General features: G+C 39.3%; 1 protein-coding gene across 1 annotated transcript in view; it reads right to left on the bottom strand.

Moving 5' to 3' along the window:
• Positions 1–7,578: 7,578 nt before the first annotated feature.
• Positions 7,579–22,584, bottom strand: part of LOC126187640 (ionotropic receptor 93a) — a 285,197-nt gene continuing 270,191 nt past the window's right edge. Inside the window, exons 16-18 of the mRNA XM_049928878.1 lie at positions 18,134–18,212; positions 7,760–7,917; positions 7,579–7,673 (exon numbers count right to left, since the gene is read on the bottom strand). Coding sequence (XP_049784835.1) covers positions 7,579–7,673; positions 7,760–7,917; positions 18,134–18,212 — 332 coding nt within the window. The remainder of the gene's footprint in view (positions 7,674–7,759; positions 7,918–18,133; positions 18,213–22,584) is intronic.

Genomic DNA, 22,584 nt, shown 5'->3' on the forward strand with positions numbered 1-22,584 from the left:
ACCATCTTTGTTGATTGGTGCCTCATGGAATTCGCAGCACTGAAATACTACACTTATATGAATATTGCTTTTTTGTTGCACAACACTTTACACTTTTTTCTTCTTTCTTGACTTATTGTGCCGTTATTCTTGCTCCAGTAACTGCATTCCGTTCTCTTGAAGGTATCAGCATATGACTTTCTTGTTCCTTTTCGTCCAAGATGTACGAACTCTGTCATTGTCTTCACAATCTCGGTGGTAATTTATTTTGATAACTCTTTCAATAATCCCGCATGAGCCCCTATATTGTACTGGTTGTTATCTTACTCGTTTCTTAGATAACTGAAAAACTGTTTGTAGAATCTTACGCGGTATAGTGTGTTAGGACAACACTCTCACCACGTGTTTTTGAATGGGAATAATACGACCAGTCCCAGCACAATTTCAGCACGAATTATTTTTTAATAGTTGCTGAAAGATTACACACTGCAGATCTTGTTTGTCTAGGGGGTTTTCATAGTTTCCTTTGTCTGCAAATTAATCATTACTATGGGCATCATACTTTTTGCTTCAGATAAACCTTATCTCTGATGGTCAATTACATTACAGCATACGATACCTGTTGGGGGACAGGCATTCTCAGCACACTGTTCTCTTGGGGTTTTCAAGGTCGGCTACCCCTTTTTATTCATGAATTTATGACAGAGTGCACATAAGGTGCAGGTGAACACTACTCCTGTATTTTCTCCAAAGAAAACAGGGTGCCCCAGGACTCTGTGCTAAGTGTAGTACTATTTGCCATCGCCATAAATCCAATTATAGATTGTCTCCTTCTCGATGTCTCGGGCTCCCTCTGTGTCAACGATTTTGCGATCTACTACAGCTCTCAACAGACCAACCTTCTTGAACGGCGTCTTCAAGGATGTCTCAATCGCCTCCACTCATGGAGCATCAAAACCGGCTTCCCCCTGCAATCCCTCAACACTCTTCACGTTCTGAGTGGTACCACCTGGGGAGCGGACCAAGTGGTCCTCCTCCGCCTATATCATGCCTTAGTGTGCTCGAAATTGGACTTTGAAAGCATAGTTTACTCCTCTGCATGGCTGTCTATTATTCGGTGTCTTGACTCTGTTCACCACCGTGGATTGCCTTTAGTGTCTGGAGCTTTTTACACTAGCCCCATGGCGAGCCTTTACACAGAGACTGCTGAACCTCTGCTGTACAATCGGCGAGCTGTCCTTCTGAGTCATTATGGTAGTCATCTGTCTTACAAGCCTGCTCGTCCGACCCATGCCCTTTTCTTCAACGCCTCCTTGGATTTAGGGTATGCAGGTCGCCCTTCCTCTCTACTACCACCGGGAGTCTGCTTCCATCAACTGCTACATTCTCTTTCCTTCCACTTTCCTGACAATTGGGGGTACGGCCCACCTTGGCTTCATCCCCATATCTGCGTGCTCCGTGACATTTGTCAGCTTCTGAAGGATACTACCCCCACCCCCTACCCCCCTATAGTTTATTGTCGGGCATTTGCTGCTCTATGTGCACAAATGGAGAATGCCACATTTATCTGCACTGACAGCTCAAAAACCACATTTGGTGTTGGAAGTGCCTATATTGTTGGTGACACCCCTAATAGATTCCTGCTTCCCGACCAGTGTTTGATTTTTACTGCAGAGCTTTATGCTGTTCTCCAGGCTGTCCAATACATCCCATAAGCAGCTACAGTATATTATATGCTCAGATTCGCTCAGCTCTCTTCTCAACCTCCAAGCTCTTTATCCTGTCCGCCCTCTGTTCCACTGGATTCAGGACAACTTCCACTTGCTCCACTTGGGGGGAGTCTCTGTGGCATTCTTCTGGATCCCAGGGCATGCTGGTATCTGCGAAAATGGGGTAGTCGATATAGCAGCCAAGGCTGCAGTCTCTGTTCCTCGGCCCGCTATTCGTATGGTTCCCTTTGCTGATCTACAGAGCATTTTATGTCATCATGTTACTCTTTTATGGCACACACATTGGTCTACACTTCCCAATAATAAATTACGGGATGTAAAACCTCTTCCCTGTGCTTGGACCTCTTCCTCCCGGCATCATCATCGAGAGGAGGTAATTTTAACTCGACTCCGGATAGGGCACTGTCTTTTTAGCCATCGACATCTTTTAAGTGGTGATCCTCCCCTGCTTTGTCCTCACTGCTCTCAACCATGGACAGTTAGGCACCTTTTACTTCAGTGCCCCTATTTTAATCCGCTACAAGCCCATTTACAGTTGTCACCTGATATATCTTCCCTTTTAGCAGATGACGCGCTCAGCCTATCGTGTCCTTGAGTTTATCAGTGTTAGTGAGATGACATCAGTCATTTGAAGCTCCTTTTTGGGAAATACAACCCCCCCCCCCCCCCCGCTCCCCCATTCAGTAGTAGTTTTCTAAGATTTCCTTCCGCTTTTAGTTTCCCCCCTTCTTGAGTTTCGCTCCCATTGCTGCTGATTTCACATTCAGTTTTTTACCCTTCCCTAAGCCACAGAATGGGTGCTTATGACCATAGCAGTTTTGTGCCATAAAACCATACAAAAAGGGTAGTCTTCAGCCACCATTGCAGATGATTTTCATTCAAAATTTAAGCAGTGGCCCGGATCGAAAGGGGGTCCCAGGAAGTTTTAATTAATTGGAGACACTATCCCTATACCATGGAGTCTCTCCAATCAATAAGCTTAAACTTTCAGCTCTTAACTGACATGCATAAGCAAAAAAATGGCATCATTGGTTGCTGATTAGACTTACATAAAATAGTATATCCATGATCAACACAAAGTAGGTCCGAAAGAAATTAAAAGAGTCATAAGGTTGTTAAAAAGTGGTAATTCTTCTAGATATAATTTTTTGAATAGTGTGTCAAAATCTTTTAAAAATAAGACTACCATTGTAATCACTCAATGGCTCAAGGCATATTTTCTGGCAGACATAACCATATAATATTAACACCCACATATATAAAACAAGTAAAGCAAATCACCTCTAATTAAGAACCTATTACTCATTATTCATTCAGTAATTATTTTGGTTTATTTATTTATCCCCCCCCCCCCCCAAAACCTGGAAGAGATTCTAAGTAAGACTTGTACTAATCATGTCTGCAATCAAATGGGCATGGTTGATGTGATAACTTGTATATCAAAACTAATGTGCATAAGCCAAATCAACTGGACTATGTGGGATGTATCATATTCTGTGAGTGGTGCTTTCAAAAATACTTAAATGAGGCATATTCCATCATTTAGAATTTATTCTTTGAGAGAATAATAATTTTTTAGCTATACCCATAATAGTCACTGGGACAACTGCAAACTCACATGATGTTTATGAAATGGTCAGCATGATCCATGTAAGTTAAATGTGTAGGAAGTATTTCCAGTAACCTTCAAGTAATGTCATGGGATGTACCAGATAATTTCACGCATGGCAGATACATTACCTATTTCAAGCAGCTCTTCCAGAATTATTTGATATTCCACTTCAAAAATGGCTGAATACACTGCAACAGTGGCATTATTGGCATCAGTTTGGGTGCCAGTGTGTCTAGGATCATTTCTCAGGTTACCAAGGTACAGGGATATAAATCAGTTAGAGGTTTTCTTTTAGGGCTAATGAAATCATTTATTTGACAATACAGTAATGAAACATCAAATATACCTATCAACAACAAGTATCTGAGTCTCTAACACATAACAAGCCAAATCTCTTACGGTCAATTACAACAATTACAAGGTGTTACAGATGGGAATTTTCTTAGCAATAATTTGCTTCATGGTCGTTCACTGTTACAACAAATTATAAATGTTGACTTGTGACACCATAAAAAGGCAGTGTAGCATGATGAAATGAGATCTGCAATTGTAAACTGCACTGTACATCTAGTTTTCTGGTATGGTGATGCTCTGATTCACATATTCTCTTTGACTTTGAACTCTACAATCTCACACTATTAACACTTAAATTTTTGTTATACTATTTTCACTTTTTCTTCATTGATATTTATGCAGATCATCATTCACATTAGAATAGAGAAAATATAGCTATTTGTAACTATTTACACCATGGCTTGGGTTATTTCATATATGATTACTCTGCAAATCACAATTATGTGCCTGAAATAGAGTTCATCGAACAACTGTCAAGCTTTTTCTGTACCATTCCCCTCATGAACAGTCCTCAGGAAAAATGAATGCTTAAAATCTTTTCGTATGGGCTCAGATGTCTCTCTATTGTAATAATCATTTCTTCCTATGGAGGTGGGTGTCAATAGAGTATTTCACATTCAGAGGAGAAAGTTGGTGATTCAAATTCTGTGAAAAGATCTTGCTGAAACAAGAAACACCTTTGTTTTAATGACTGCCTCTCCCAAACCACGTAAGACATCTGTGACACTCTCACACACATTTCACAATAATACACAACAAGCTGACCTCCTTTGATCTTTTTCAATGTCCTCTACCACTCCTCTCTGATGTGGATCCCATACTGCACAGCAATACTCTAGAAGATGTTGGACAAGTGTAGGTAGGCGGTCGTTTGAGTAGACCTGTTGCATCTTCTAAGCATTCTTCCAATGAAACACAGCCTCTGGTTCGCTTTCCCCACAACATTATCTATGTGATTTTTTCAATTAAATTTATTCATAACTGTAATCCCTAAGTACAAGAGTGTTTTGAAAAGTTCTTGGAACAGGAGAGAAAAAAAGTACTTACATCAAAGAAAGTATTTTTATTTTTCAATTTAGTCTCTCTGTAGATTAATGCACTTGGTCCAATGATCTTCCTGTGCATTGATCCCATCTCGAAAATGAGCTTCCTCCAGGCCTGCAAAATAGTTGTCAACTCTGGCTATCAATTCTTCATTTGAAATGAATCTTCATCCATCAAGAAAAATTTTCAGTTTTGGGAAGAGATGTAAATCTGACAGAGCCATATCAAGTGAATAAGGCAGGTGTGGCAACAATTCATGCATTAGTTCGTGTAATTTTGCCATGGCAATGGCACACTTTTTGAATCAGTGTCAAGAGTCACGACACTCATCTTTTAGATAATTTTTTCATTTTTAATTCTTCAGTTAAAACGTGATATACCCTTTCAGATGACATCTAGCAAGCATGAGCAATTTCACACACTTTTGATCGGCGATTCTCCATGACCATTTTGTGCACTTTTGCAATGATTTCTGGAGTAGTGACACATCTTGGCCATCCACTGTGCAGATTATCATCTAAGCTCTCCTACCAAATTTAAATTCATTTGTCCACTTGGCAACAGTTGAATATGAAGGAGTAGACTCCCCAGTGTATTCTGGAAATCGACACGAATGTCCTTTGCTTACACTGCTCGAATCTCGATTTTTTCCATCTTCGCAAATCACTATGTGGAATCAACAACAGAGCCACATCACCACCACAGCTCTCTTCCAAGAGCACTGATGTGGCACGTGTTTACAGCAAACAGTCCAAAGAATATCACATGAACAACTCGTTGCGTTAGTGCTGACCTCCCATAGTGATTTCGAGAACTTTTCAAACCACCCTCATATTTAGTTGAATGGACAACTTTTAGATTTGTGTGATTTATTGTGTAATAAAAATTTAACAGATTCCTTTTAGTATTCATCTGGATTATTTCACACTTTTTATTATTTTGAGTCAATTGCCACTCTTCATACTATGCAGATATCTTGTCTAAATCATTTTACAATTGGTTTTGACCATCTGATGATTACAAGGTAGCAAATGACAGTATCATCTGCAAACAGTCCAAGAGGGCTGCTCAGATTGTCACCTAAATCGTTTATGTATCAGGGCTATTCAGAAAGTAGGAAACATTTCCATCTGATGCCGCTAGGTGCGCGCTGATCACGTATATTTTGGTATGTGCGTGCCTGGCAGCTCAGTCAGCATCCATCTGTGACAGCAGCAATGTCTCTGCCCATCTCATTTTTTTGATATTCGAATTTGAAATGTGCACTGCAATAAAAAATCCCGCCAGTTGTGAGGTGCAGTCTGTGATATGGTTTTTGTTGGCAAAAAACCTAAAACCTATAGAAATTTATCGTGAACTGTGCAAAGTGTACAGAACAACATAATGAGTGAATGTTCTGTCCAAAAATGCTGCATTTGGTTTAAAAATGGCTGAACCAATGTTCATGATGAAGAGATGAATGGACACCCGAGCATTGTGACTGACGATCTTGTTACTAAAGTTGATGAAACGATTCTTGAAAACAGTCACTTCACAATAACGGAGCTTTTGCTTTCTTTTCCACAAGTTTCATGGACATTTTTGTTTGAAATTGTCACTCAAAAGCTAGGCTACCACAAATTTTGTGCACAATGGGTGCCCAAAATGATTACAGAGCACCATAAAGAACAGCGAATGGGGGCAACATTGACATTTCTGGAGGCATACCACAAACATGGTGATTCATTACTGGGTGATGAGACATAGGTGAAACACATCAATTGCGAGACAAAATTATAGTCCATGGAGTGGGGGCACACAAGGTCCCCCAAAAAACCAAGAAAATGTTTGCAAACCTTGTCAGCAAGGAAGTTGATGGTGACAGTGTTTTGGGATAGGCAAGGTGTGCTTCTTATTGATTTTCTCAAACATGGAGCAATCATAAATTCTGCCCAGTACTGTCAAACTGTGCACAGCCTTAGAAGAGCAGTTCAAAACAAACGCCGCGGAAGCTGACATCCAAAATTTTGATTTTGCACAACAATGCCCGACTTCACATGGCAAACCACACTAAAGAACTCCTTAATTCATTCAAATGGGAAATTTTCCCTCATCCACCGTACAGCCCTGATCTCGCACCAAGCGACTTCCGCTTCTTTCCCAAGATGAAGAACTGGCTTGCAACGCAGTGCTTTGATGACGCGGAACTCCAGGTGGGCGTGACTCACTGGCTGAAGTCTCAGGTGGCAGAATTTTATGACAAAGGCACTTCAAATCTTGTCCACCACTACGATAAGAGCCTCACTGTGTTTGGTGACTATGTGGAAAAGTAGCATGTCAGTCGCTCTTTCATATGTATGTAATAAGATGTATTTCTTGTACTTAGTTTTTTTTAATGCCAAAACATTCCCTTCTTTCTGAATAGCCCTCATATATCAGATCAGAAACAGCAGGAGAGCATATAACACTTACTTGGGAAATATCAGATATCACTTGTTTTTCTCTATGACTTTCTGTTGGGTACTATTAACTGTGACCTTTCTGACAGGAAATCATGATTTTCATCACTACAAATGTGGAACATATACAATTTATAGAAGTAACTTATTTTCTCTGTGTGATGTTAAGTACTTTACTTGCTGTGTGTAATGTTAGTGATATTCAATCGCAATCAGATGATAAATGGTTTGACCAGTCTTCTCTCTCTTGATTTTGTATACAAGTGGAATATGTGTTCCATAGTTATTGTTATGGATGCTGCTGCAGTTCCTGTATCATAAATAAAGTGCAGGTTGTAACATAATTTAATATTAAAAATTATAAAATGTTTTAATGTGGTATTGGGCAACATACTTGCATAGTACCTCCATTTAATATTTTTTAAAGCACTGTAAGGAGATAGAATAGGACGGCATCTGTACAAATGAAAAATAGAAAAATGTGGATGTTGTGTGTGCAGTATTCATCATAGTTTGCTGTAAAAAAAATGCCCTTTGTGGACTTGTTTTTTTACCTGTGATTTACATATAAGAAATTAGATGTATGTAATTCAGCTTCTTACCAAGTAAAAGTACAAAGAAGCACCCTTGCATGTCAGCCATGTTGACTTTGTGGTTGGAAACATCAGATGCAGATGCTATTTGTGTACAGCGATCCCCAGAGAGTCTGCTGTCAGCCTCCCACTTTTCGATAAGACCTGATTGCTTTATCCGCCTTATCCTGCAATACTTAAAGAATACTAGTTATGTGTATTGATGTTTATTTTCTGTTAAACATTAGTAAAATTGAAAACAAGACTGCAGATTAATTGTTTGTTAGAGTTTTCTTAAAATTTAAATCATATAATAATCTTCTGTATTAGACTGAAGAATTCAGATAATCTGAGTTCCTGAAAAATGACAAATCAGTTTCCCAAGGCAGTGAATTAGAGACTTCAGCATGAGTATGACAGATTATGAAAGAAAAATATATAGGTACACTCTAATATTGAAAGTCATATATACCAAGAGTTTGGTTTTTAACAGAAATAAATGTGAGTGGATAACTGAGAGCTCACTACTTTCGTTCTTAAAAACCATGGCCAGATTCTGGTTAATAATCAATCACTATTAAAACTTTTTTGTTTTGGTAGTAATCTGACAGTTAAAATGTACAGCATACCATTGTGCAGTGCACATTTATGAGAGTCAAGCCAATCAACAGATCCAAACCTTCCATTCAGTATTGTCACATCACAACCACGTCCAAGTCCAAAAGCATGGTCGTCAGTGAAGTACAAAACATAACAACGAAAGCATATTTATTATGAACACTCACTTGCAGTTAGAAGAGAACTGAACTCCTGGATGGAGAGTGTTCGTATTTGTACAAATTTTAATATTCAAGAGTACATAAAAATAAGACATTTTGAGAATCTTCCTGAAATTATAAATGCTAAGTAAGAAATGATGGCTGGTAGTTGGGCCTGAACTGGTGACTTGTAGCATGCCAGACAGTGATGCCACACCGCATGTAGCACAGGTCACAACATTGTTCACTCTCAAGGAGAAACAGTGATATGTTTCTTCAGAAGTCCTTATTGGAGCCAACTACAGCACCCTGGATGTAGATATTGTCAATGGTTCTTTCTAAGGCAGCACTACTGGATCTTCATGTTCTGGTCATGTTGTCACATCCTCTCCATTAAGACAAGCATCAAAGGTAGCCTCTCCCATTGAAACATTGCAATCTTCAAGCAGGTCTTCAGTTGCCTTGGATGAGAAGTCCCCATTATTGATTTGTGCATCAGGATTGCAGTAGGGCTTTTTAGAGAGGACATGGGCAATTTACTGTGCTTTTGTCTTTTTGATTAAACGTTTATAATCCTCTACTTTGTATGTGATATCAGACAAGACACGAAAGATATGATATGGCCCACAGTAACACTTCAGTAACTTATCTGACAGTCCCACTTACCACAAAGCATAAAAATCCATCCAAATATCCTGGACTGTATCTCACTGGTTGGTAGAGATCAGAAACAGAGCTAGTATAGGTCTAACGTTCAGGTTGCAGTTTAAGCAGATCAGACATTTTGTAACATTTCAACTTTCACTTGAAAATGGTTATAAAACCAAAATCGTGATTGTGTGAAATAAATGAATAGTAATTTACAGTCCAATGGTGGAAATTTCTTCAAAAAGGTTGCATATGTAGCAGGAATACCAGGGGTCTGCAGTTATACCTGCAGACTCATGTACTTGCTCTCCTTTCTGGATGAGTCTAATCCACTTGTACCTAACAATAGACTCAGGTGATGAGTGGACTGTGATGGAGACACACTATCATGTCTACAGGTGTACAAAGACAGCAATCTCAGAGATGATGTGACAGGACTCCCTGGTACATTTAAAGCAAGTATATGGAGCTTATTTCTGATCTCTACTGGTTGGTGATTGGCACTACAGCACTTTTTGGTCCTTCTCCTGGGCACAAAAGTTCCATATGACAGCTCTCTCTCTCTTTCTTGTTTGTTCCTTGTGGTGACTTCCACATAGCCATTCTGAGTATCAGCCCCCCTCAAACAAGTATAGTGCATTCATTGTCATTTCAGCCTCTCAGCCCTGAAGGAGAAAGGATGGTGTGAAGCCTATAGTGCCTTGCTTTTTGTACTACATCTAAGTGTCATGATGGGCAGTACTGTATCCCAATCTCTCTGTTTGACATCAACATACATTGAGAGTATATTTGCCAATGTGTTATTAAAGCTTTCTGTGAGGCCATTTGTCTGTGGGTGGTAGGCAGTTGTCATTTTGTGGCTGATTTCACAATGTGAAGTTACCTCTTGTACTAGTCTCAACTGGAAAAGTCTTCCACAATTATAGATCATCACTCAGGGTGCTCCATACTTAAAAATTATGTTTTCTACAAGGAACATTGCAATTTCTGTAGCTTTAACAGTCTGCACAGCTTTGGTGACAATGAAGTGGGTAAAGTAGTCAGCAAAGACTATTATCCCGATTCCCATTTATTGAACATTCACAAGAGATCTATTGCAATTCAATAGAATGGTATCAGATGCCCCACAGGTAATAGTGCTGCATACTTCCATCAGTATCACTCCTTACAGTGGCTCACATAGCATCTAATGGTTCAGTAGAGACCTGACTAGTGGTACCTGTGTCTGATTCTATCTACAGTCTTCAAGAATGCCAAGTGACAGATGTTGAAGCATCATGGAAATACTTCAGGATAGCTAGCTGTAGATGAGCTGGAATGACTAGCAACATTTTCGGCACCATTGAATCATAGTCCCTCTAACATAGTGCTCTGTTTATTAAGCAGAATTCTCCTTTGGTCAGTTCCTCATTCTTCCGGGCTTCCATGGTTCTTACCAACGTCAGATCTTCCCTCTGTTCAGCAGCAATGCCATTTAAGCAATGATGAGCAGTATTTTGGTCCATACTGCTGAGTTCTACCAGAAGGATTCCCTGAAATGCAGTCAGTGACCTTGTGTTTGCATCCCTTTTGTATACCACTGTCACATCATAATCCTGAAGCCTCAGTGATGATACTGAAAATCAACCCAACAGATCCTTCAGGCTAGTCAGCCAGTGTAGAGAATTGTGGTCCACCACAACAGTGAATGTTTTGCCAAATAAATGCAGCTGGAACTTGTTGATGGCCCAAAAAATTGCAGGGCACTTTTTCTCAGTTGTAGAGTAGTTCACCTTGCAGTTGGAGATTACTCATCACATTTTCAGCACCTTCCTTAATTTGTACTAGAACTGCACCCATCCCATAACTACTGTCTTCATTTTGAAGTTCTGTCTCAGCATACTTGTCATATACTGCTGGACTGGAGAAAATGATGGCATCTCCTTAAGGACAAGGAAAGATCTTTCTTGAAAATCATTCCAGGAAAGTTTTGTGTCTCCTGTGTCTTACTTCTTGCAAGGGATATGCCTTGGTACAGAAGCCCTTTCTGCATCACTGGTAGTACGATGACATTTCAAGAAAACTTTTCATATCAAAAATATGCCAAAGGGTCAGAAAAAAAAGAAAACATCATCGAAATACCAAAGACACATCATCCATTTAAGGTGTTGAAGCAGGTTGTCCATCATACACTCAAAGTTGGCTGGAGCATTACATATTCCGAACAGCACAATCTTGAACTTGTAGAGGCAGTCAGGACTTAGTCACTCCAGAAACACCATGTGCCATCCTCTTCATTCACAAGGACCACAGGAGAGGATCAAGGACACACTGAGTATTCCAGTATGTCATCCAGCAGCATCTTCACTTCCTCTCAAATTAAGCATCATTCCAGTGATACCCTATACAAGCACTGGCTAATTGGTGGAGGATCCCTAGCATTGACACAGTGTATTAGTGTTAGCTGCTTGGTCTGTCTTCTCACCACTCTGATATTGTTCCTTGGTTATGCCAGACCTTATTGACATTTTAACAGTAGCTTCCTCCACTGCTTTGTCTCTAGCGGTAGTGGAGCATGATTCTTGGTCAACGGCACTGGGCTGCCTATCCTGAACTTGTTCAACTGTTCCAATGTACACAACTTTGGGGATGAATTGTGGCTGTTTGTGACATTTAGTGATCTGAACTTCTCCTTGACCACAAATATTGCTTATGAACATCAATGATACATAGATTTCTTTTGTGAGACTATTTTCAATCAACAAAAGCTTCACGAACTCACCTCATTGAGGGTGGTAGGATAAAAATGGGAAACAACAACCCAGAACAATCTTTGTTATGTGTGCTTGTTAGAATAGCTTTGCAATTTGGAGCTCTGATCTTTCACAGTCTATGACTTCTTGTGATGCCTGCAAGATATCCTATCTGAGAACAACATTAGGACCTTATACTGCTAAAACAACAAGTTCAATTGTCTGTGTTCTGCCATTAATAGTCATCCTTGCAATACATGTTCTTGTGTGTTTTTACCATTTGTGGTCTTCAGCACAATCTCCTTCATACAACAGAATACAGTCTTTTTGAGCTGGTGATGACAAGCATTCAACACTACAGAAAAGGAAGCCCTAGAGTCAACTAACACCCAGGCAGGTTGGCCATTGATGATGATGTCAATGAAATTTCCTAACATCTTGGTAACAGTTATCCCTGGAGGTCTGTCTGTGGTAGTCTCACCTCCACAGATGGTTGCCTCATTTAGTTTTCATGAATTAAGTGGCTAGGCAAGTGGCTGGTACTCCTGTACAGTAACAGAAAACAGCTATGACACACTAGAGTGTGACCTTGATGGGTATAATAACGGACTTTGTCCCATAGGTCAGCTGCAACTGCCTACAGTTGACTCGCATAAATAGAACTGTTGAGAGGTTATGTCCGGCAGTGTAGTAATCATCAAACACTCATTTTCTTTCTTTGTGGTAGCATATAACTTGTCCAGGGCATCCACAGTGGAAACACACCTGTGTGTTGTCCTCTGTCCTCTAAATGTCTGTTCTGTGGAGCATTATTTAGATGTCCAGCAATTTTCAATAATAATAATAATAATAATAATAATAATAATAATAATAATAACTAAAAAAATAAATCCTCTGAGGTTTTTAGGTTTTCTAGATCAGTTTTTGTATTGTTCCAGTCATATTGTGCTTATTCTGTAACCAAGTCTGATCTTTCTATGATAAAATCTACAAATTTTGTCAATATGTAGGAATGTAATGAAGGCTTTAGTGTAAGTGGAAAGAAAAAACAAAATTAACATGGTTGATTTCAACAATAAATAAAAAACTGGTATCTGACATCAGAGTTAAGTATCAAAAGTAATATGAAAGAAAAATTACAATCTTACTGTTGCAATGGGCTGGGCACAGAAGCTTCATGGGCCTACCTCAACCAAAACATAATGTGATTTTGTAAAGGGCTCTATGGAAATGCCTCAGTAGATGGCTACTGTTTTTGCATGCAGCCATTAGCACTTTGCAGTTGAAAGCTGGCAACAGTGCTGTGAGCTGCTGGGGATCTATTTACATCATTTAGACTATAGATCCAAACAGAAGGGTTACAATGGATTCCCTCCCAAGTGGGAAGGGGGAGCTGAGCTTCAGAATGCCTGTGAGAGTGGTGACCCCATCATAACAACAGCTTATATATGTGCATGGTTAGTTTTTTGTGAACTTGGAGAAGTACCATATCTGCATTGACTGAATAAAGGACACCAGAAAGAAAGGATTATATTTCAGCATGTTTCAGCAGTCTTAGAATGAGCTCTAGATACCGAGATACCCACAGAGGGTCATTTTTCTTTCAATGTTTTGTCCATCCTGCTCCATTTCCTATCTGAAAGAAGCTGCATAAATATTCAATCGGAAGTGACTCTTCAATTAGTTCTTGATAAGGTTTCAAAGTGGTACAAAGATTGGTAACTTGCTTTAAATGTTCAGAAATGTAAAACTGTGCCCTTCACAAAATGAAAAAAATGTATCCTATGAGTATAATATCAGTGAGTCACAGAAGGAATCTGCCAACTACAGACAAATACACTGGTGCAACACTTTGTAGGGATATGAAATAGAATGATCACTTAGGCTCATTTGTGGGCAAAGCACATGGTACACTCTTGATTATTGGCAATACATTGGGGAAGTGCAATCAGTCCACAAAGAGGTTGCTTACTAACCACTCATGCGACCCCCTCTGGTATATTAGTCAAGTCTGTGGGACATATACCACATAGGACTAACAGGGAATACTGAATATATATACACAGAAAGACAGCAAGAATGGTCACAGACCCATCATAGACTGTCACAGAGATGCTTAAGAAGCTGAACTGGCAGTCACTTGAAGATAGACATAAACTATCCTGAGAAAGCCTACTTACAGAGTTTCAAGAACCAGCTTTAAATTATAGCTCTACGAATATACACTACTGGCATTAAAATTGCTACACCATGAAGATGATGTGCTACAGACATGAAATTTAACTGACAGGAAGAAGATTCTGCGATATGCAAATGATTAGTTTTTCAGAGCATTCACACAAGGTTGGCACCAGTGGTGACACCTACAATGTGTTGACATGAGGAAAGTTTCCAACCGATTTCTCATACACAAACAGCAGTTGACCAGCATTGCCTGGTGAAACGTTGTTGTGCTGCCTCGTGTAAGGAGGAGAAATGCGTACCATCACGTTTCCGACTTTTGGAAAGGTCGGATTGTAGCCTATCGCGATTGCAGTTTATCAAATCATGACATTGCTGCTCGCATTGGTTGAGATCCAATGACTGTTAGCAGAATATGGAATCGGTGGGTTCAGGAGGGTAATACGGAATGCTGTGCTCGATTCCAATGGCCTCGTATCACTAGCAGTTGAGATGACAGGCATCTTACCTGCGTAGCTGTAACGGATCATGCAGCCATGTATTGATCCCTGAGTCAACAGATGGGGATGTTCGCAAGACAACAACCACCTGCATGAACAGTTCAATGACGTTTGCAGCAGCATGGACTATCAGCTCAGAGACCATGGCTGCGGTTACCCTTGACGCTACATCACAGACAGGAGCACCTGCGATGGTGTACTCAACAACGAACTTGGGTGCACGAATGGCAAAACGTCATTTTTTCAGATGAATCCAGGTTCTGTTTACAGCATTAGGATGGTCATATCCATGTTTGGCGACATCGCGGTGAATGCACATTGGAAGCGTGTATTCGTCATCGCCATACTGGCGTATCACCTGATGTGATGGTATGGGGTGCCATTGGTGACACATCTCGACCCGTGGCTCTACCCTTCATTCGATCCTTGCAAAACCCTACATTTCAGCAGGATAATGCATGACCACATGTTGCAGGTCCTGTACGGGCCTTTCTTGGTACAGAAAATGTTCGACTGCTGCCCTGGTCAGCACATTCTCCAGATCTCTCACCAATTGAAAACGTCTGGTCAATGGTGGCCGAGCAACTGGCTTGTCACAATACGCCAGTCTCTACTCTTGATGAACTGTGGTATCGTGTTAAAGCTGCATGGGCAGTTGTACCTGTACACGCTATCCAAGCTCTGTTTGACTCAATGCCTAGGTGTATCAAGGCCGTTATTAATGCCAGAGGTGGTTGTTCTGGATACTGGTTTCTCAGGATCTACGCACCCAAATTGCATGAAAATGTAATCACATGTCAGTTCTAGTATAATATATGTGTCCAATGAATACTTGTTTATCATCTGCATTTCTTCTTGGTGTAGCAATTTTAATGGCCAGTAGTGTATTACAACCCCCTACATATCACTCACATAGGGATCATGAAGATAAGATCAGAATAATTACAGTACGCACAGAGGCATCTTAACAGTCATTCTTCCCACACTCCTTGGGAATAGGAAGAAACTCTAATAACTAGTGCAATGGGATGTACCCTCTGTCATGCACTTCATAGTAGTGTGCAAATTATAGATGTTGATGTAGCCTTTTTTCTGCATGTAGTAACTCATAAGCAAGCAGTCTTCATATTCCACATAATATTTACATTATGATTTCTAATATTATCTTGGTGACTGGAATGTAGTCCATCTCATAAAGCAGATTAGAATTATACATGGTGAAGATGGGAAATTTACAATAGCTTAAACATATTACAATCTTTTGTTTTTACTCAGATAAATAACATATGTCTGACTTTACATTCATTCTCATTTTTTATATCCAGTAGCTACCCACCCCAGCTTTGTACAAGTAGCACTAAGTATCTACAGCTGGACAACTTGTCTGGCATATCAGTATATTTGTTTATGGGCCACTGTGTAATGTTATGATTAAAATACAGAGACTACCATTAGGTAGCTGACTAACTTCACTTTCATATAACTGAAGCCAGTAGCCCAACTCCAGCATCTGTTTGACATGAGCTACAAAGCACCCATTGCCGTGCAAGATTGGTTTAAAGCACCCTCTGCTATGTAAAATTGGTACAAAGTACTCTCTGCCATGCAACTTTAGTATAAAACAGCATCTGTCATGTTGTGGCCCTGGCACAAAGCACCCTCAGTCATATAACATTTGCAGCACCAGTCCGGTGGAAGCTAGGAAATACCCTCTGGCACACAATATGGGTAAAAACTCCCTCTCCTATGCAACATTAGTATGGGGCACCCTCTGCTACACAACATTGGTATAGTGGATCTTTAGCCACACAACATCAATATGAAGCACCTTCTGTCACACAGTGTCACTATAAAGCTCCCTCTGCCACACAGCATTGTTAGAAAGCACCCTCTGCCATACAACATTGATATGTCATGAAACATTGATAGGAAGCATGCTGCACCATGCACATTATTTCCAGCACACACTGCCACATAAAATTGGTATGAAGCACTCTCTACTTCACAACATTTGTATGAAGCACCTGCTGCTCTACATCATTGGTAGGTTGGTAGGTTGCAGCTTCTGCATATGAAGCCCTGTGTGAAACGTTGCTGACATGCAACACAGGTACGAAGCACCCTCTGCCATACAACATCAGTACAAAATATCTTCTGAGATGTAGCATTGGTATGAGACATCCACTGTCACTCAACATTGGTACGGAGTACCTGCTGGCATGCAACATTGGCAGAAGCATCCTTAACCATGTAACATTGGTACAAAATACCATCTGCCATGAAACGTCAGTATGAAGCATCCTCTACCATGCTGCAACACTGGTATGAAGCACCCTCAACCACATAACACTGACGCAAAGCAACCTCTGCCATATGACATCGGTGCAAAACACCATCTGTCACAAAACACTGATATGAAACACCTTGTGTCTTACAACATTTCCAGTGCCAATCCAGCACAAGCTAAAAAACAGACTTTGCCAAATAACATCTGCGTAAAGCATTCTGCTGCACAACACTGGTATGGAGCACTCACTGCCATGCAGCACTGATGGGTTGCAGTCTCTGCCAGATAACATTGTTATGAAGCACCCTCTGCCACACACTACCGCAAAGTACACTCTGCCATGCAGCATTGGTATAAAGCACTCACTGCCATGCAACATTGGCATGAAACACCTTCTGCCACATGACACTGGTACAGTTCACCCTCTGTCACATAAAACTGGTATAATGCACTCTCTGCCCTACAACATCAGTACAAAACACCTTCTGTCTCTGCTCAGCACCCTGCACCACGCATTATTTCCTGTGCCAGTTTGGCACAAACTGCAAAACACCCTCTGCTGCTGCTCAAAGCTCTCTTCACCACACAGCACTGATGTGAGGCACGCCCTGCCAGAGCAACATTGGTATGAAACATTTTCTGTCATGAAGCACCATCTGCCACATAACAATGGTATGGAGCATCCTCTGCACAACATGGTGGCTGGAGCGTTCTACTGGCACAGGAGATACACTAAGGCTGCCGGACTGTAGGACCAGGCCATGCAAGCTACTGTGATTCTGAGTTCAGCCATTCACCATTAGAAGGCTCTGGCAACATTTAAACAGCGGCAGCGGACTGTAACTCATCATAATTAAGCCACTTTGAATGAAATATTTATAAATTATATACACAAATACAGACAGAACCACAGCAGCAGACTTAAATTTATATATGTATAGATTTTCTTCTTATAACACCCTGACCAAGTGCAGAGGTGCAGTGGTTAACCACCTGGACTTGCATTTGAAGAAGTCATAATTAAAATTCTATTTCAGACATCCTGGTTGAGATGTCCTGTGAAGTTGATGCCCTCTTAGTGTACTGCTGCACTTTGTTTTTAAAATGTATAACAAGAAATTAATACTTTGTAAACAGGCAAAGTGAGGCATAGTGCTGTCCATCTAATATATTTTCTGTTACCATAAAATTGTTCTATTTGAAATATGAAATACACTCTTAGACTTCTGTGACATAAATTATTTGAGACAGGAAAAAAAAGGAAGCACTCAATGAAGGTATGCATATTTATTACTCACTCTTCATTTATCATCTCTAAGTATGGACTATCCTTTGGTAGAATCATAGCAACTTCTTCTTCAACAAAATTTTCATCACCTACAAGAGAAAATATTCAGTTTTATTTAAAGACATAAAGACACAAATAATCAGGAAAACCTTTGAAATTTCATGAAAAGAAGGTATTTCTTTTATAGTGACACAAATGTTCAGTGAGTAATTTCTAGCTACAGATTTTTTTTTATTTTTTTATTTTGTACATTACTCTTTAAAACTCCAATGCACAAGTGCTTTACACACATACTGTAACTGTAGTGCCCCCCCCCCCCCCCCCCTGTTTCTGGCAATAGATACAATTAGAATGAAAATATACAAGTTTTATTTTTTGTCGTATGAAACAGGAAAATGAATATTATTATTGTATTACTAGTTGTGTCTATAGTCTGCTGTGATTGCTTTAGATAACTCAAGTAAAGAAAATAATTAGATTCTAAAGGTTAAGGACTATCAAAAATATAAGACAAAAATATATAAGTACCTTTTAGATAACATCTACATAATACTTACTGGAGGTGCTGCTTTATTCAGTGCCATCCATAATTGTTTCTTGTTATTTACATTACAGATGACAAAGGTTGTTAAAGGAAGGACAATTAAGGGCGAAGGGAACAATATTTACTTATATGCGAAGTTTGCACTGATAATAAATAGGTAAATTAGAATCATTTATGAGAAAATGAGCTCTATTGTACCAGTTATTGAAACAGGGACAACTTAAACAGGTCTGATATTAACACAAATTCCAAAACACTAAAAAGAAAACCAATGTTGAATCTCTAGCTCTGTGGAGTGCTCTCATCAGGATAAAAGAATAGAATAAGAAATAGGTAGGAGAAAGGATAAGACACACATGTGTGGTAGTAAGTAAAAGATTGGAACGCATTCACTTATTTTCCAATTTAATAAATATAATAATTCAAATGACTATGAAATTATATAGGCCTATTATGACCAGTACCTAATAGACAGAGCATCAGAAAGAAGCAGTGTACTTATAATTACTATTTCTTTCTATTTTAGTACTTTTTTGCTTACTTCATTTTTCTAAAAGTTCTCTTTCATGGTTAGATGTATGAAATATAGCATATTTCAAAACGAATAATGGGTTTTAAGGCTTTGTACCATTTATTACATTCAAGTTACTGCATACTATATTTTTCTAAAAGTCCTCTTTCAGAGTTACACATTTAAATTTAGGGTATTTCAAAATGAATATATGGGTTTTAAGGCTTTGTAGCATTTATTGCAATCAACTTACAACTCAAACTATACCTGCACCCAAAGGGAATAATATGAAATGACCAAGATTGACTGAAGAATGCTGATTGAGCAAGACTTTCATATGTAGCTCCAAGGAATCATTTCAGAAAGCTAATCATGAATTAGAAATTCCAATGACAGCTGTGTGGAGACTACAAATGAAATGATAGCAGTTGTTACAATCTCTAAAGCCAACAAACTATGGTTTATATGCCAATTTTGCAAACAAATGAACGTTTTCTGGACTGTGTCACCTTCAGTGATGAAAGTTCACCTAAGTGAACACACCACAAGATGATATTGATATGGCTGCAATGGAATTCCCTTAAATTGAATACTTTTTGCACCATGTCCTGGCAGAAAGTTTACAGGCCTTTCTTTCTTGGCGCAGCAACTGTAACTGGTGTTTCTGATCTTGATGCACAGGAACTATGGCTCTTTCCTCAATTGGAAGAAGCTGGACCACAAAACTTTTTTTTGCAGAAACACAGTGTACTGCCTCAATGCCATAACTCAGTATGCCTTATTGTACCCTATTGTACCCTATTGTACCCAGCTGCTGGATTGGCCACAAGGGGCTGGATGATAGTTTCTTTTGCATGACCTCCATATTTAGCATGATCTGATGCCATGTAGTTTTTAACTTTGGGAGTTCATAAAGTTCATTTGTATGTGCCTCCACTACTAGCTCTTCTACCTGACGTTAGAAACAGCACTGTTGCGCCAATTATTCCAGGCACACTAATCAAGGTGTGGGAAGAACTTGCCTATCAACTTGTGTGACAAGTGGTGCTCACATTGACAAAAGTGGAAAAAATTGTTTGAGTTGCTCTTTCATTTTATGTATTATTTATAACTGTAAGCTGCATGTAATTGACACTAGGAACCCTTAAAACCCAAATATTCACTTTGAAATGCTCTACATAGGTCATGAGTCAGAAAAAAGGTTTCGGTTCTTCACAAATTATTTATACTGTTGCAATTTTAGACAAGAAGAAAAAAACTGAAATGAGATGAGCTGTAACAAAATGATGGAAGATGGAAAAATCAAATTGTTTGTCTGTTTTCTCACAATACAAAAACACACAAAAATGGTGACTACCCTTCTCTCTGTGTTAGGAAACTCCACCTTTTATGGGAATCGAATACAAAATAAGGACCCTCCTACAGAACCATCACTGAAGTGCTATTCAAGAAATTGACGGTGCATTAACATCACAAGATAACAGGTAAGCCACTCAATTTTCGTCTGTCATTGTGTAAAGGCTCAATTGTATGTAGGCTTATCTCAGTTCAGGGAAAACTGCTGTTATCAGAGTTAACTGGCATGAACACAAACATACTGGTGATAAGTGTCACTGTTAACTATTATGTGCTGTAAGAGGGGACACGATGCCACAGTACAGTAAATGACTCACTAATTCAATGTGGAACAACCAAAGCATCAACAACAACTGACAAACAGCCATATAATCCAGAGCTATCTCTTTACTATAGGACTCAGAAGCCACAATCCCCATCCCCACATGTAACTCTGCTCAACAAACATAACAGGGCACAGGGATTAGCAAGGACACAGGAACACTGTCAATGGATGCTGAAAAAATTTTAATAGGTCATCTAGACTATTGAGTTGTGGTACAAGTTGTCACAGACTAATGTAATGTAAGAATATGTTGAAAACACACAGGCAATCAATACCTTCCACCAATAGTATAAAATTCAAGCACTTCATAGACACAACAGAACTTTGTGCTCTGCACCCCCCACCCCCCACCCCCTATCAGGTCACCTAACATCAAACATGACTGATTTGGTGGGGGTGGGGGTGGAGGTGGGGGTGGGGGTGCTTGGTTTAATGTTCATGGATCCAGCTGCTGTCAAGCAGCATATTCATCCACTGAACCAGGTCTTATTAAGCAGCCATGAGTTGCAGGGGGTGGTTGAATGATCATGTATCCATATGCTATGAAGAAAAACATACACACTTTAGACCTTTAGACCCAGGTCTCATTGTGTATCTATGAGTTGTGGGGGATGCTTGAACAATCATGGATGTAGATAACTTTTGTATGGTTAGCAACAAGCGGCAGCCGCATTCTGTTAGCGTTCCACAATTTTGACCATGATAAACTAATTCTGCAGTGTTCATCTTTGGTACATCAGTGAAGGAGGCGTCACAAATTCAACTACGTAAAAAAAAATTGTAGCAATATTATGAAAAAAAAAAAGTTGCTACTCACCATATAGTGGAGATGCTATATGTACAATTCATAGGTTTCTTCATACACATTTACTTCTGAATTTTCATTTCTGTGAGACCACATGTGCCAGATAGGTCAGATTCAAAATTCTAGTTATTGATATTTTGCTGTTTGTGTCATTTGCACATAATCTTTCACTGAGTGGTGTCAATATTTGTGTGCATCATGATGTATTGCCTATTTTCAAACATCTGCAAGTGCTGCGAAAAATCTGTACCTAAACCTCAATTGAAAACTTAATTTGTGCTTTTCAGGAACTTTTGACTACAATATCCTTATTGAATAATAATTGTTCCATAATATCATTGTATATTTACATGAAAAAAGGTTTATTTTTGAGAATTTTTGTAAGTTACAAGTGTTAATAGTAAATCAGTGCTTATGATTTACAGTTGCTGTAAATAACTGACATATCACATGTTTTTGCTTTTAACAGGAGTCTATATTGTCTGCATTTATCATACATTAAAGCTATAGTCATATTTGTTAGTGACCATAACACAAAAAACTTTTCAGAGAAGTAGGAAATTTTATACCAATTTCTTTCAGTGTACATAACAGATATCTCATTTTGGATATCAATTGTTTCAGTTCTAAAAGGTTGCTGGTAAAACTCGCAATATATCAGATCTACAAATTAAAAGAGAATGGGAAAACATAGTTATAGTTGCTAAAAAAATTTTTCAAAGAAATTAGAAAAAAACATAAACTCCTCCTGAACAGGCCATGAAGGCCCAATGGTACCGACCAGCCGCCTTGTCATCTTCAGCCCATAGGCATAACTGGATGTGGAAATGGAGGGGCATGTGGTCAGCATACTGCTCTCCCAGCCATATGTCATATGTAATTTATAGTCTTAATAGAAACAGATTCTTTGCTGTCATTGT

The sequence above is a fragment of the Schistocerca cancellata genome, chromosome 1, assembly GCF_023864275.1.
Source record: "Schistocerca cancellata isolate TAMUIC-IGC-003103 chromosome 1, iqSchCanc2.1, whole genome shotgun sequence".
Lineage (NCBI taxonomy): Eukaryota > Metazoa > Arthropoda > Insecta > Orthoptera > Acrididae > Schistocerca > Schistocerca cancellata.